Raw genomic sequence first — 17,727 nt, forward strand, 5'->3', positions numbered from 1 at the left:
GCAGAGGTTTTTTTCCCACGGCACGAGCCTTGGCACTTTTTTCCCTCTGCTCTTCAAATCGCTACCTTCACTCGCGTTTCGTCCACTATCTATCACCTGATGGACCGTGTTAATGCGTAGTCTTACCCAGACGCACGGATAACATCACAGCCCAGCATCCTGTGATCCACTTACTAGATAACTAACAAGTTGACGGAGGTGACAGTAGAACTTTTGGTTTGGTCACCACGTTGGTGCGGGCGTGGAGGGGCCCCATCTCTATAAGTACTGCATGAACAATTACGTATTCGCGCGGCAAGAGTGCAATCGATGCGCTGCAAGAGGAAGAACAAACTAACCACTACAAACTACCTCTCAGCTTAAAATTTGTGAATTTCATATAAAAAAAAAACCGGAGAAAATACTGCTAAATCCGTACAAAGTCATACTGCATCTGAAGAAATTTGCAATAAGAGTTTTCATACGTATGAGTATACCAACATTTCTGGTGATTTTTAAGTAAGGCTGACAGTCAGAGGCGAAAATGTACTTCAGAAAGTACCAAATGCCTATGAGCCCTGCACAAGAAGACATAATATCTAATTTAATTACTAGAGGCTGTTGTGAGTACATAAGACAGTGAAACTGATACTATTTCTGTACAACGGGTTACTGTGCAACTATAAATATGATCTGAAGGTGAACGACTGTGCCTGAAACTTGTACTGCAAACATAGCGATCGACAGACTGAAAATAAGTGTTTTTCGTATAAATAAGAACCGCAGATCACTCCTTACTGAAAAATATGTCTCGTTTCGAAAAGAACAATATTTAAGAACAAGCAGTTTTCAGTAAATGCTGTCTGTCATGGTCGCAACACAATATTTTAAACTGTTGTAACAATATGATGAAAATGGCGCTGTCTTCTGAATTACAATAAATAATAAAGGTTTAAACTAAAATTAGTCAACACAATACTGCTGTTCATGTTTAGCAGTACATACTTCCAGCAATGCCTATATTGGTGAATGATCTTCATTTGCCACGTGGAAAACATTTCGAAGACGAATCGAAAGAAAAGACTGTTGTTAGCTATAGTCACCCTCATACCCAATGTTAAAGAGGACTGAAAAGTGGTTATCTCCCGTAAATTCCTGTGAGCTTATTTTCAGATAGAATTACACAGTATGTGATACTTTATTTTAGGCCATATATAATTACAACAAAATAAACTGAGTGTAATGATGTCATTTTGTGTTACTCACTAGTTGTGTATCCAAACTCATCTTCCTCCTCAGGATCTGCTTCAATCTCCTCTTTACTCCTTTTGACATTTCCTGCACTAGCTCGGTGAATCTGTCAGGAAAAAAAAATAAATAAAATATGTCAAAACCAGGATTCTTCACTAGCAGCCAAATGATCAGGTTTATCATATACCGGGTGATCAAAAGGTCAGTATAAATTTGAAAACTTAATAAACCACGGAATAATGTAGATAGAGGGGTAAAAACTGACACACATGCTTGGAATGACATGGGGTTTTATTAGAACCACCCCATATTGCTAGACGCGTGAAAGATCTCTTGCGCGAGTCGTTTGGTGATGATCGTGTGCTCAGCCGCCACTTTCGTCATGCTTGGCCTCCCATGTCCCCAGATTATTGGCTTTGGGGTTACCTGAAATCGCAAGTGTATCGTGATCGACCGACATCTCTAGGGATGCTGAAAGACAACATCCGACGCCAATGCCTCACCATAATTCCGGACATGCTTTACAGTGCTGTTCACATTATTCCTCGACTACAGCTATTGTTGAGGAATGATGGTGGACATATTGAGCATTTCCTGTAAAGAACATCATCTTTGCTTTGTCTTACTATGTTATGCTAATTATTGCTATTCTGATCAGATGAAGCGCCATCTGTCGGACATTTTTTGAACTTTTGTATTTTTTTGGTTCTAATAAAACCCCATGTAATTCCAAGCATGTGTGTCAATTTGTACCTCTCTATCTACATTATTCCGTGATTTACTCAGTTTTCAAATTTATACTGACTTTTTGATCACCCGGTATATCCGAACCACAACCACAGATAACTGAAGAATGAATGACGTGACAGTAAAAGCGTGCTACAAATTACTTAGCTATATATAGGTGCAAAATCCAGTATCTGTTCCTTTATTTTTCCATAAAAATTTATCAGTAAATGAAATAAATACAATGTTCACTCTGGTATGCCGGCCCGAAGACTTCGAAAGGCCGCCGGAGAGTATGGTGCTCGCTTTCGGTCGCTATGCGGACTTGTTACCACCGAGGGCACCTGCATTGCCTCCCGCGGACAGACAGACCATACCGTCGGCCAATTACAATTCGTGGCCGCTCCGGTAAGTTCTGCCGCACAGCGACACGCAACTCGATCATTCCGAGCTGACTGTGGGATCAAGTCGGCGGACAGACGAGATGGAGCGAAAGGAGTGACTGATTGCTGTCCGGTGCGGCCTGCGTAAACTGCCACAGCAACGGCAATCCCCACTGCAAGCTGGCTTCAGCAGTTGGTGGAGGAACAGAAGCCGGCCGAGCAAGCTGTCGCAAATCTATCAGTCACGAAAGCGGCCAGCTCCTCAACGGCATCTACCACTAGCCAGTCCAAGCGGAAGCCACCACCAGTAGTCATCGAAGTCAAGGACGACTAAAGAGGATTCCTGCAGTGCCTCAAGCAGTAGCGTCCGCAGCGTACACTCTGAGGGCTGTGAGAGCTGACACGATGCGGATGCAACTCGCCAACTGTGAAGACTATCGGGCGGTGACGAGTGAGGCGGAAGCACGCTAGTTTTCTTTCTTCACATACGCCACTATTTCGAAGAGGCTCGCCAAGGAAGTGTTTAAGGGTTTCCCGCGTTGTGCGGACACTGACGTCCTGAAAGAAGAACTGGAGGAACTTTGACTTAGCGTGAGTTCGGCGACACGCAAGAAGTCACCGCAGACACAGAAAGTCTCTCTCTCTCTCTCTCTCTCTCTCCTCGTTATTTCAACCGATAACCAGAAGAATAAGAACCTCTTTCAGGCGACGCGTGTGGCCACACAGTAATCACAGTAGAACCACTTCGCACAACAGGGACCTACCTAAGTGCTTCTGCTGTCAACGGATAGGGTATGTGACACGCTACTGCTTCTTCAGAGACATACGTAAAGTGTGCAGGCGACCATGCGAGCACAAAATGCCCATATCTCAAGGCGCACGCATCGAGATTCAAGGACTGTGGCGGCTAGCAATTCGCAAGCTACCTAGGTTGTGGAAGCTTATAACGCAGCGGCAGTTCGCCAGCGTGGCGTGCCCTTAAAGCAGTAGGCTGATAGCTGCGCTCGACATCCGCATCCACTGATCCACTGATAACGATGATTGATGATGATTATGTGTTTAAAGAGACTAAACTACTGGGTGTTCAGTCCCTCCTTATCATGAGAAAAACATGTAAAAAGGTTGAGCCGTGGTAAAAATTGTTGTTTTAAAGACCGCGACGCAGTGCGTAGTGTGAAGCAGTCGCCCTCCGTTTCTGGCGGTGGCGCCGCTGTGGCAATCACAGCTTTGGTGTCTCCCTCTGGTGGGAAAGGGGAAAGGTTGCCTGATCACGAGCATTTAAGCAGCGCTATGAGCTCGCCAGTCGGTCAGTCTTGGTGAGTCTGGAGTCAGTCTAGGGTCAGTCTCTCGTCCGAATTTGTGGGGCAGTTAGTGTCTGTCTGTCGTCCGGAGTGTTTACTATGTCTTTCGTTCGGATCAATCTTTAAAGCCGGATAAATGAGAGTCTTTCCACTCCGCCAGTAAGAGAACTCAGCGAGTGGTAGCCCGGTCGGGGCTTAGTTCCTGCATCTGAGTCTGTGCGTTAGGCCGCCAGTCTGCTCGAGTTGCTCAGGCAATGGTCATTGTCGGTTGGATCGATCGGTTGGTCGATCGCGCACTGAGAGACGCGATGACTTGTCCGGCTTGAGCGTCGGCACATGTGAGGTCGTCACGTGAGTCCAGTGGGCTGCGCCGTATAGCGAGGGTTAGTGGCTTCGCGGCCGACACGAGAGCGACAGGAGTCAACCCACGACATCAGTCTGGCCGGTGCGAGCTGCGACGCCGTGGTACCTGGTCCTCCGAGCGCTTCTGGGCCCCTTCAGATACCATCTTGTGGAGCTTGGCTAGGTCCTTTCCTGGTGCAGGGATGTCGTTTTCCCAGTGGGCGTGTTCCCTCTGCATGGTTGGGTCCGAGCCAGTATTTCCGCCGTCGTGTGTCTGGAAGTGAGTGGGAGACGCACCAGCAGTGCAGTCGCGACGGGGCAGTGGGCAGTCGGTCGGTTGGTGCGGACCAGGAAAGACGGGAGATTGGCGCGCCTTCCTGCATCCGTTGAAGCGGCTGGCAGCGGACGGTTCGGGAGGGCGATTTATGGGTGCTGCTCCAGGTCTCCTCCAGAAATCGCAGTTTATTAGAAGTTAAGTGATTGGTGATATGTGGTTTCATTTACTTGTTTGTTTTCTTGGTCAGTCTCTCGTTCGCATTTGTTAGGCGGTTAGTGTCTGTCGGTCATTCGGAGCTGCCTCTGTCATGTTTGTCGGATTTGGTGTGTTAACGAAGTTATTGTTTGGAGTGAAACAGCCTAATTCCTGGAATATGTTTTGATCTTGCCTATCATCTTCAGAGGCGGTATCTTTGTACTGTAGAACATCTTGACTTGTGGAATTTTATATAAGATTGCATTTTATGGGCTTTTATTTAAATGGTCATTTTAGTATATAAAGTTGCCACCCTTCTACCGTAAGAAGTTAAAATCAAGTTGCACCTTCGGTGGCAAAGTTAATTTTTTTAATTTTAGTGTTTTGTACCATTTCCATCCCTCCTACAGGGTGCATAGTTTGTGTGCTTGTGTGAATTGTTAAAACTTTTAGTTTAAACTAATTTGGTGTGTTGCAGATTTGCACGAGTGTAGTCTTTCAGAGGTTGTTGTGAGCGGTCATAACTACAGCCGTGTCAAAAAGGGAGCGGCAAGGTTCTCAGCCCGAAATCTCGTACAGTCAAAAATTGTTTCTTTCTGCCTCTGAATAAATTGTAACTTGATATTTAGAGGGTGCTTTCTGATTATAATTTTAAATCTGTTTCTTTCAAAGTGAATGAAATTACCATTTGTTAAAGGAATTTGATTATGATTTCATCAGTTACTCCCTAACAACACGCTCACATAGTGTGATTAAATGTGTTAATGTTCTTGATGAATCACTAGTAAATAAAGTAAATTCTTAAGAATATTTTTTTTTGAAAATAAATCCACAGTTCAAAGGTAAAAAATGAAAAAATGGGGACTTGATTGCTCAAACTATATAAGCAAGTTAAGAGTTTAAAAGGGCATGGCAGTAGTTGTAACATGATAGGTGAAAGAAAGTAGAGATGACACAGGCAGCATCTCACACAAGAGCATCTAAAGGCACAACAAGAGGAGAGGGGAAGAAAGTAACCTGCAGTCGCTTGATGGGTACCCACCACAGAGGGAGGGTCTCGCCCCCACAACCACCCCTAACAATGGAAGCAGAGGAATATTATAGGTTATAGTAAAATCTACTCTCCCTCATGAAATCTAACACTTCCGTTGTGGCTGTCACATCATTCGCAAGCACCTGAGATAGTGAGGTAGGCAAGTTGAGAGCGTGTCGCAGATTGGCCAGCAGGGTGCACTCGACAAGAACGTGCGCTGTTGTCAGAGGACTACCACACCTGCAGTGAGGAGGATCCTCCTGATGCAGAAGGAACTCGTGGATGAGTCTTGCGTGGCCAATGCGTAGCCGGCACAACACAATGTCTTCTTTCCAAGAGGCCCAGTAAGATGTATGCCACACCTTAGAGGACCCTTTAATTGCTCTCAACTTGTTTTGAGTCATATTAGCCTGCCATTCCAATTCCCACAGACTCAAAATATTGTGCTTAAGTCCTAATCTTAATTCAGTGCACGGCATCCTGACATCAATCTGGTCTCCTGTAGTTGCTTCTTCAGCTAAACAGTCAACGAGTTCATTTCCTGGAATGTCTATGTGGTGCAGTGTTCACAAGGTCACTGTCTTTCCAGACCTGTAGAGGTCAACCAGTAGGCCTGGATGTCAGTGACCAAGAGCTTTTCAGGACAGCACAGGGTTATGAATTTTAAGCAAATCATGGAATCCCTACATATCAGAAAGCTCATTGAGGCCTGGGATTTGACGTACCACAAAGTCTGTGAGATGGCAACAAACTCTGTAGTGTATACACTGCAGGCATTTGGCAGAGAGTGCTTCTCGTGCCACCTTGCACATGCGGAAGTGTATCTGACCCTGTCGTTGACTTTCGATCCACCTTTGCAGATGCATATTGGGTTAGAATAATCGTGAAGGACTGAAAGAAGCAAGTGTCTGAGAAGGGTAGGATCAGCAACCTTTTTGCAGCTGCAAAAGAGGTCCACCCATTTCTAAGGGCAAGGTACAGGCCACGGGGAGGGGGAACTGTTGAGAGGGAGCTCTGCACATTCGCCCGGAGTCTCTTGAATGCTATTGAAGTATCCACTGAGGGATGGCACTTGTGACATTAAAGCACCCTGCAGCATTCTCTGAGAGCTGTGGCTATATCTTCAGACCACCGTGGCACTAGTGGTCGTAGGGATGAGCTGGAGGAGTAGGGTATCATTGCTGCTACAGCATGAGTAATAGTATAAATAGTATTCTGTACCAATTTGTCGATATCTGTCACATGACTGGTTGCAAAAATTGGCTGCAGAGGTGAAAACCTATCAATTAGCTTTCCAAAGTGACCAATGTAGAGCACGGTCTAGATATTTTTTAGTGGAGAGGGTGAGAACGATAGGAAAATGGTCGCTCTCACAAAAAAACACCATGGACGCACTACTGAATCAGGGGTAATATACTCAGGCTGCAAACTGCAAGATCAGTAGCTGAAAATGTTCTGTGAGTCACACTGAAATGGGTTGCAGCTCCAGTGTTGAGTAGACAGACATCCAATTCTCAAAGGAGGTATTCTAGTACTCAGCCACGGTGAGACAATGTCGCTGCCCCAGAGATGATTATGAGCGTTTAAGTCCCCCAATAAGAGAAAGGGGGCAGTGGAGAGGTAATGCACCACAGTACGGCATCTTCCCCAAATGGTCCACACTTTGGGAAGTGGAGGTCAAATCCAAAAAGGAGACCAGTATTTAAAAAGCCAAAAAATGTGAGGGGGAAAAAGTGTTAAATCAAAGTGAAAAGAGCAAAAACCTTCAAAATTCTGAAGAACAGTCACAAGAACAAGATAAAAAACTTGACCCAATAAAAAAAGACTCCTATTAGTCGCCTCTTACGATAGGCAAGAAAGGGCTGCAGGTCTATTCTGGACTCCAGCACTGCAGGGAGGGGGGGGGGGGGGGGTTGATAACAAAATACATCTGACACCAAACTGTAGCAACCTGGGGTGAATGGGGCCACTATTGTGTAGAGGTGGTAGAGTGACAAGGTGTTGAGGCAGTTGTGCTGGCCAGTGATGACCAGGAAAACTCAATGCAAGTCTTGCACTACAATGATTGTAGTGCTGGAATGACACAGACATACACCCCTGCAGGCACACGGTCTGCCGACTGCATTGTCAGCTGCAGAAGCCTGGGGTGGTGTGATGGACATTTGACATCTGTGTCCTGCTTTGCTGGCACTGTTCTCTTCAATCAGCAGTGCATGCCCCTGTTAGCACTGTGCAGTTGTGAGCGAGAAGTGTCAGTGACATGAATGTCTGTCCAGAGTCTGGTAGAGATCCATTGCTATGGGAAGAGAAGCTTGCACCTGTACTGGTGGATGGCAGTCACACTTCCCAGGCCACAAACTGGTGCCCACCAAGGCAGAAGTTCGGATGTTGCTATAGAGCCTGAACATGGTTCATCCATTGTACTGCTCCCCCACGGGTGCAGAATTAACTGTGTGGCCTGGTGTGGTGGAGATGGCTGCAGAGACTGGCATTGGCTGCTCATTCATCCATAATGTGGTGGAGACTTAAGTGGCCCTGGTGTTGCGTAGGGTGTTTCCAGACTGTGCTAACTGTGCTAGAATCCAAGGGTATTTGTTGTGGTTAATGGCGCATTTGTTGAGCCAATATACCACTTCCAGGCACATACACACCAAAACCTTCATGGCAAAATTGTGTGGAAAGTTCTCTCAGGCTGGTTTGTAGTTGCACTACTTTTCTGCGATGTCATCAAAATTACATGCCTTGGTCTGGCACCCTGTAGTAGGTAAATAGACTTGTTTATGAACTCACATACTAGTCCTCCATGCCTGCCTGCTCACCTTGTGTACTGCTGCAGTGAAGCTGCTTTTCTACCATTAAATTAGCGATGTTGTTACAAATAGAATATTACTTTTCACACAGTCAAACACCTTGGATAAGTCAGAGAAGACTCCAACTGTTGATTTTTTTGTTTATTTAAAGGTTTTATTATGCACTTAGAAAATGTATACACAGCAGATGAAGTAGAGGAGCCCTTTTGAAACCCGAACTCTGTTTGGTTAAGTATCCTATACTACACAGGGGGGTGACAACAGCAGAGTACGTTACCTTTTCAAAAATTTTAGAAAATGATATAAGAAGTGACACTGGGTGCTATTTCTAAAGGGGATCAAAAAGTTTCCATTCAAAGGCCATACAGTCCAGAACTGGTGTGCCAATCAGGCAAAACTGCCTTGAGCATTGAGGCAATCATCCTACCAATGCAATAGCTTGAAGATACCCATTTGGTAATACCATGTCCTGCAGTATGAAGAAGTCTGTAATTGTCTGCTGCACATCCTCACCCTTTAAGGCTTTATTTAAGGGACCAAAGGTGTGATAATTATATGAGGAGAGATCAGGAATACACAACGTGTGCTCTCCCACTTGAGTTAGCTTAGCTTCTGCATTACAGCATTTGTGATAGGGGGTGAGTGCTTTATGATGAAGCAGCAGTACCCATTGCCACAGTTTACTCAGATGGCTGTCTGCTGGTGTTTGCCCTTTGGCAGACAAGAAAAGAATAAAACAGGTTGGTCTTGTTTTGATGCACTTGGTAATAACATCAGCATTTTTCATGTTTCCACATTTACCACACACATAATGGAAAGACATGAATGCCATACTGTGCCCTTGTCTACATGTTGGAGTTAATATACTTGCACCAATCATGCTACATTGCATATATGCTGCAGCAATGCCCTCAGGTGAAAACTTTTTGATCACTCCTTATATTTTTATGATGTCTGATCAACACTGTAGAATTGCTACAGAAACTGAAATTGAGTATTTATATGTGGTAAATTTAATTTGTAGTAATAAGTTTTTTGTTTTTCCTATGTTTGTTTCAATCATTATACATTTGACAGGTAATGACAATATTATGGAAAGGATAGTGGAGATGTTGAGTCGCAGATAGGTGAAACAAAATATCTGTCAAACAAGTAAGCTTTTGGCCAAAAAGACCCTCTTCCGAATTAAACAACATACACATATATACACTTCCACAAATGCAGCCCACACACATATGGCTACTGTCTCTGGCTACCATGGCCAGACTCTGTGAATTGCGTTCATGGAGGGAGAGAGAGAGAGAGAGAGAGAGAGAGAGAGAGAGAGAGAGAGAGAGAGAGAGAGAGAGAATGTGTGTGTGTGTGTGTGTGTGTGTGTGTGTGTGTGTGTGTGTGTGTGTGTGTGTGTGTGTGTGTGTGTGTTTATATTGTCTAATTCAGAAGAAGGCCTTTTATGCACAAAACTTACTTGCATGATGGTCTTTTTGTTGTGCCTATCTGCAACTCAACATTTCCGCTATATTATGAGTAGCAAACTATCCTTTCCATAATATTGCCATTATTCCATCCTGGATTTTCAATTGTTTGACATATGACAAGTAAGTTTATTGTAAAATACTATACAGTATGCGCTCAAACTGCAATTTACCCTGTACCTGCAATTGTAAAAGTATGCTGACGTATCCAATATCGCTCTGAACAACCTTTAAAGAATGAATGAATGAATAAACATCTTTGGAGTCACCCTTCATGTGGAGAGGCCTGACAACAGCACATTTCAATCTGTCTGGGAATTGCACATTACATAATTGACTAAGAACATTAAATATTAAGAAGCCAGAACTGTTTAGTGTCCTATTGGAGATATTATCCACCCCATACGAATTTTTACTTGTTAAAGTCATTATGATCTTTCTTATTTCAAATTGGGATGTAAGATTAATTTATATGTCCTCTGCCTTGCTTCTTTGGTGTACTGTGTTGCTTTCTTTTTTAAACTATTCATACCAATTTTCTTAACTATTTTTAAAACATATTTATCAAAAATTATTGCTTCACATAAACTTTTTCACAATGCTCCTGTTGTCTTCTTAATAAAAATAATGCTTCGTTCTGTGGCTGCTTTCTATATCTCTCTTTTAACAATATTCCATACTTGTTTGTTTCTATTGTATGATCTGTCAATTTCAGTCAAGATGTGCATACCTCTGGACATTTTTTTCTTAATATGTTGCAGTACTGCTTATAATATGGAAGTATTTCTGGATCATTACTTATTCTGGCTATTTTGTACATGTCCCTTTTCCATTGTGAAAATAGTGTGATACATGTTGTCATCCAATATTTCTTTAATAGTTTCCCATAATAACATTTAATTATCTTTTTAGTAAATTTACTGTCAAAAATTGACACAAACTTAAATTTAGAGCAAACATTAGAATCCTTGCAAACTCTCCCACAGTCAACATTTTTTAAGCTTTCTTTAAAATCTTCAGTAGTTCTGTCATCAGTCACCTAACTGAACTGTATGTGGAACTACAGGGTGTTTCAAAAATGACCGGTATATTTGAAACAGCAATAAAAACTAAACGAGTAGCAATAGAAATACACCGTTTGTTGCAATATGCTTGGGACAACAGTACATTTTCAGGCAGACAAACTTTCGAAATTACAGTAGTTACAATTTTCAACAACAGATGGCGCTGCGGTCTGGGAAACTCTATAGTACGATATTTTCCACATATCCACCATGCGTAGCAATAACATGGCGTAGTCTCTGAATGAAATTACCCGAAACCTTTGACAACGTGTCTGGCGGAATGGCTTCACATGCAGATGAGATGTACTGCTTCAGCTGTTCAATTGTTTCTGGATTCAGGCGGTACACCTGGTCTTTCAAGTGTCCCCACAGAAAGAAGTCACAGGGGTTCATGTCTGGCGAATAGGGAGGCCAATCCATGCCGCCTCCTGTATGTTTCGGATAGCCCAAAGCAATCACACAATCATCGAAATATTCATTCAGGAAATTAAAGACGTCGGCCGTGCGATGTGGCCGGGCACCATCTTGCATAAACCACGAGGTGTTCGCAGTGTCGTCTAAGGCAGTTTGTACCGCCACAAATTCACGAAGAATGTCCAGATAGCGTGATGCAGTAATCGTTTCGGATCTGAGAAATGGGCCAATGATTCCTTTGGAAGACATGGCGGCCCAGACCAGTACTTTTTGAGGATACAGGGACGATGGGACTGCAACATGGGGCTTTTCGGTTCCCCATATGCGCCAGTTCTGTTTATTGACGAAGCCGTCCAGGTAAAAATATGCATCGTCAGTAAACCAAATGCTGCCCACATGCATATCGCCGTCATCAATCCTGTGCACTATATCGTTAGCGAATGTCTCTCGTGCAGCAATGGTAGCGGCGCTGAGGGGTTGCCGCGTTTGAATTTTGTATGGATAGAGGTGTAAACTCTGGCGCATGAGACGATAAGTGGACGTTGGCGTCATTTGGACCGCAGCTGCAACACGGCGAACGGAAACCTGAGGCCGCTGTTGGATCACCTGCTGCACTAGCTGCGCGTTGCCCTCTGTGGTTGCCGTACGCGGTCGCCCTACCTTTCCAGCACGTTCATCCGTCACGTTCCCAGTCCGTTGACATTTTTCAAACAGATCCTTTATTGTATCGCTTTTGGTCCTTTGGTTACATTAAACCTCCGTTGAAAACTTCGTCTTGTTGCAACAACACTGTGTTCTAGGCGGTGGAATTCCAACACCAGAAAAATCCTCTGTTCTAAGGAATGAACCATGTTGTCTACAGCACACTTGCACGTTGTGAACAGCACACGCTTACAGCAGAAAGACGACGTACAGAATGGCGCACCCACAGACTGCGTTGTCTTCTATATCTTTCACATCACTTGCAGCGCCATCTGTTGTTGAAAATTGTAACTACTGTAATTTCGAAAGTTTGTCCGCCTGAAAATGTACTGTTGTCCCAAGCATATTGCAACAAACGGTGTATTTCTATCGCTGCTCGTTTAGTTTTTATTGCCGTTTCAAATATACCGGTCATTTTTGAAACACCCTGTAAGTTATGCACTGTGACTAACTGCAACATGAGCTGACAATCTATTTTTTTTCAGCATGCATTTCTTTATCATCTGCTCATTATATGAATATACTACCTATCTTAAGCAATGTATACTACCTATCCTAAGCAATATCGGCAGGCAAATGTATTACTGATACTAAATTACAAGTGGCGAACTTCCAATCTTGGTCACTTTTCCTATCAGATTCCTTGAAGAAATTTACATTGCAGCAATCACATATCAACACCTTCTTTCTGCCTGAGGGATACCACAATAAACTTTCACAATTTTTCATTAGTATTTCCTAGTTACACTTGAAGAGTTGTATTAGGTAACAATCACAAGTATTAAGTTTCCTATAATTGACTTTCAACCACATGCTTTTACATCTTGATATGTACAGAACTTACTTATTTCTATTCCTTTTTTGTGACTGGGGGAATTTCTCGTTGATCTGCATTGGATATACATGAAGAGGCAGCTAATTTATAACCACTTACATTAAGATCTTCTAGCCATGTGGTTACATGGTTTTCAGATAGACAAATGATATCTATTTCTTTCCAACTACTAAAATCTTCCAAACAGATTAAGAACTCACTCATTTTTTCTTTACCCCAACCTCCCCTCCCCCCCCCCCCCCCCCCCCCACACACACACACTTTCCTGTAATATTCCCATGAATCAGGTTGATTTCACCTTTCTCCTGTCACTATAAGATGAGCTGGGAGTCTCTGTCAGTTTAATTTCCTTTAATACTGTCAGTCTGAACTATGAATTTGACCCAAAGTCAGTGTCTCATCTCAACCCAATAACCATACATGACTTTGTTTCTATGAGCTGTTGGCCCCCCTTACATTTTCCACTAGTAATAGATTTGCTAACTTGTGCAAACACAGTTAGGGAATCCCTAAAAGCTCAAAAGAAAATTAAAAACATGTGTTCTTTTTCACTCCTCCTACAAATTTTCTAATTAACAGCATTCAACCCAATGATTAACATGGGTGACACTGACATGAATAATAAATTTAATTTCACCTGGGCTCATCTGGATAGATTATGACATTTTATAGCAACTTACGAGTTTCTCCGGAAATTAATGTCACACCGTATAGTACATTTTTACATATTTTCTATTTCTTGTGTAAAAGATGGAAAATCTTTTGGGCAGAGGAATGGAAATTTGTGAACCTGTGCTGTATTTTAGAGATAAAGCTATAAAGGACTCTAGTGATTAGAAATAAAGTTACACTATTTTCATTTTCATCCTGTTTCATGCACAAAGTGTTGAATTGTAGACGAGAGAAGTCTGCCTTGATATATTTTATTACCCACACTGTTATCAGTTTGGTCACCAAGCATAATATTAAAATGTTTCCTTGTTTGGTTCTATACTCTGTCTTTCAGCAGACATTCATAGTAGCATCAATTAAAGACAACTTCATGTAACATATCCCATACAAAATATTCCTCTTACCTTTTAAACACAGTATTCACTCATGGAACCTATGGTTATATTGGAGTTCTTTAAAATTTTGTCTGTGATACATGTTATACCATTTTATAATACTCCCTTTCCATTGCTTCTTTTGTAAAGACGTTACTTGCTTCCACAAAGAGGTACAGGGCGTGGCAGAAAAAAAGAGGCTATTTTAGTTAGTCTCTAAAAGTCGAATGGTATTATTGGCAGGACTGAATGTTTGTAATATATTTCAAGTAGGTATGCCATTTGCCCCCCCCCCCCCCCCCCCCGCCCCATGAACCATGGACCATGCCGTTGGTGGGGAGGCTTGCGTGCCTCAGCGATACAGATGGCCGTACCGTAGGTGCAACCACAATGGAGGGGTATCTGTTGAGAGGCCAAACATGTGGTTCCTGAAGAGGGGCAGCAGCCTTTTCAGTAGTTGCAGGGGCAACAGTCTGGATGATTGACTGATCTGGCCTTGTAACATTAACCAAAACGGCCTTGCTGTGCTGGTACTGCGAACGGCTGAAAGCAAGGGGAAACTACAGCCGTAATTTTTCCCAAGGACATGCAGCTTTACTGTATGATTAAATGATGATGGTGTCCTCTTGGGTAAAATATTCCGGAGGTAAAATAGTCCCCCATTTGGATCTCCGGGCGGGGACTACTCAAGAGGACGTCGTTATCAGGAGAAAGAAAACTGGTGTTCTACGGATCGGAGCGTGGAATGTCAGATCCCTTAATCAGGCAGGTAGGTTAGAAAATTTAAAAAGGGAAATGGATAGGTTAAAGTTAGATATAGTGGGAATTAGTGAAGTTCGGTGGCAGGAGGAACAAGACTTTTGGTCAGGTGATTACAGGGTTATAAATACAAAATCAAATAGAGGTAATGCAGGAGCAGGTTTAATAATGAATAAAAAAATAGGAGTGCGGGTTAGCTACTACAAACAGCATAGTGAACACGTTATTGTGGCCAAGATAGACACAAAGCCCATGCCTACTACAGTAGTACAAGTTTATATGCCAACTAGCTCTGCAGATGATGAAGAAATTGATGAAATGTATGACGAGATAAAAGAAATTATTCAGGTAGTGAAGGGAGACGAAAATTTAATAGTCATGGGTGACTGGAATTCGTCAGTAGGAAAAGGGAGAGAAGGAAACATAGTAGGTGAATATGGATTGGGGGGAAGAAATGAAAGAGGAAGCCGCCTTGTAGAATTTTGCACAGAGCATAACTTAATCATAGCTAACACTTGGTTCAAGAATCATAAAAGAAGGTTGTATACCTGGAAGAATCCTGGAGATACTAAAAGGTATCACATAGATTATATAATGGTAAGACAGAGATTTAGGAACCAGGTTTTAAATTGTAAGACATTTCCAGGGGCAGATATGGATTCTGACCACAATCTCTTGGATATGTACTGCAGATTGAAACTGAAGAAACTGCAAAAAGGTGGGAATTTAAGGAGATGGGACCTGGATAAACCGAAAGAATGAGAGGTTGTAGAGAGTTTCAGGGAGAGCATAAGGGAACAATTGACAGGAATGGGGGAAAGAAATACAGTAGAAGAAGAATGGGTAGCTCTGAGGGATGAAGTAGTGAAAGCAGCAGAGGATCAAGTAGGTAAAAAGACGAGGGCTAATAGAAATCCTTGGGTAACAGAAGAAATATTGAATTTAATTGATGAAAGGAGAAAATATAAAAATGCAGTAAATGAAGCAGGCAAAAAGGAATACAAACGTCTCAAAAATGAGGTCGACAGGAAGTGCAAAATGGCTAAGCAGGGATGGCTAGAGGACAAATGTAAGGATGTAGAGGCTTGTCTCACTAGGGGTAAGATAGATACTGCCTTACAGGAAAATTAAAGAGACCTTTGGAGAGAAGAGAACCACTTGTATGAATATCAAGAGCTCAGATGGCAACCCAGTTCTAAGCAAAGAAGGGAAGGCAGAAAGGTGGAAGGAGTATATAGAGGGTTTATACAAGGGCGATGTACTTGAGGACAATATTATGGAAATGGAAGAGGATGTAGATGAAGATGAAATGGGAGATAAGATACTGCGTGAAGAGTTTGACAGAGCACTGAAAGACCTGAGTCGAAAGAAGGCCCCGGGAGTAGACAACATTCCATTGGAACTACTGACGGCCTTGGGAGAGCCAGTCCTGACAAAACTCTACCATCTGGTGAGCAAGATGTATGAGACAGGTGAAATACCCTCAGACTTCAAGAAGAATATAATAATTCCAATTCCAAAGAAAGCAGGTGTTGACAGATGTGAAAATTACCAAACTATCAGTTTAGTAAGTCACAGCTGCAAAATACTAACGTGAATTCTTTACAGACGAATGGAAAAACTGGTAGAAGCGGACCTCGGGGAAGATCAGTTTGGATTCCGTAGAAATGTTGGAACACGTGAGGCAATACTAACCTTACGACTTATCTTAGAAGAAAGATTAAGAAAAGGCAAACCTACGTTTCTAGCATTTGTAGACTTAGAGAAAGCTTTTGACAATGTTGATCGGAATACTCTCTTTCACATTCTAAAGGTGGCAGGGGTAAAATACAGGGAGCTATTTATAATTTGTACAGAAACCAGATGGCAGTTATAAGAGTCAAGGGGCATGAAAAGGAAGCAGTGGTTGGGAAGGGAGTGAGACAGGGTTGTAGCCTCTCCCCGATGTTATTAAATCTGTATATTGAGCAAGCAGTAAAGGAAACAAAAGAAAAATTCGGAGTAGGTATTAAAATTCATGGAGAAGAAGTAAAAACTTTGAGGTTCGCCGATGACATTTTAATTCTGTCAGAGACAGCAAAGGACTTGGAAGAGCAGTTGAACGGAATGGACAGTGTCTTGAAATGAGGATATAAGATGAACATCAACAAAAGCAAAACGAGGATAATGGAATGTAGTCAAATTAAATCGGGTGATGCTGAGGGAATTAGATTAGGAAATGAGACACTTAAAGTAGTAAAGGAGTTTTGCTATTTAGGGAGTAAAATAACTGATGATGGTCGAAGTAGAGAGGATATGAAATGTAGACTGGCAATGGCAAGGAAATCGTTTCTGAAGAAGAGAAATTTGTTAACATCGAGTATAGAGTTAAGTGTCAGGAAGTCATTTCTGAAAGTATTTGTATGGAGTGTAGCCATGTATGGAAGTGAAACATGGACTATAACTAGTATGGACAAGAAGAAAATAGAAGCTTTCGAAATGTGGTGCTACAGAAGAATGCTGAAGATAAGGTGGGTAGATCACGTAACTAATGAGGAGGTATTGAATAGGATTGGGGAGAAGAGAAGTTTGTGGCACAACTTGACTAGAAGAAGGGATTGGTTGGTAGGACATGTTTTGAGGCGTCAAGGGATCACAAATTTAGCATTGGAGGGCAGCGTGGAGGGTAAAAATCGTAGAGGGAGACCAAGAGATGAATACACTAAGCAGATTCAGAAGGACGTAGGTTGAAGTAGGTGCTGGGAGATGAAGAACCTTGCACAGGGTAGAGTAGCATGGAGAGCTGCATCAAACCAGTCTCAGGACTGAAGACCACAACAACAACAACAACAACAACAACAACATGCCATTTGCTGAGATGGAGTGCTGGATCAGGCCTGAACATGCTGTGGCTGTGAGGGCCTTTTACAAAATTGCTGCTGCTAGATGGGAATACTGTAGTCATTTCAAACTTAGATGGAACAATCCTGTACCATTATCACATGCAGTCATGTTATGGGTGAAAAGTACTAACGCAAAAGGAAGTGTGTTTAAGCAGAAATCACTAGGAAGACCCAGAAGCTGTCATTCACAGGAATAAATAGAGGAAATGCAAAATGCTGTAATCAATAATCCAAAGTGTTCTGTGAGGCAAAG

At 42.6% G+C, this 17,727-nt stretch overlaps 1 protein-coding gene across 1 annotated transcript in view; it reads right to left on the reverse strand.

The window, feature by feature from the left end:
• The window catches only part of LOC126260459 (multiple PDZ domain protein), a 1,565,360-nt gene that overhangs the window by 1,095,831 nt on the left and 451,802 nt on the right, over nt 1–17,727 (reverse strand). The window contains exon 12 of the mRNA XM_049957788.1: nt 1,246–1,336. Within this exon, the coding sequence (XP_049813745.1) occupies nt 1,246–1,336 (91 nt within the window). The remainder of the gene's footprint in view (nt 1–1,245; nt 1,337–17,727) is intronic.

This window comes from Schistocerca nitens, chromosome 5, assembly GCF_023898315.1.
Source record: "Schistocerca nitens isolate TAMUIC-IGC-003100 chromosome 5, iqSchNite1.1, whole genome shotgun sequence".
Lineage (NCBI taxonomy): Eukaryota > Metazoa > Arthropoda > Insecta > Orthoptera > Acrididae > Schistocerca > Schistocerca nitens.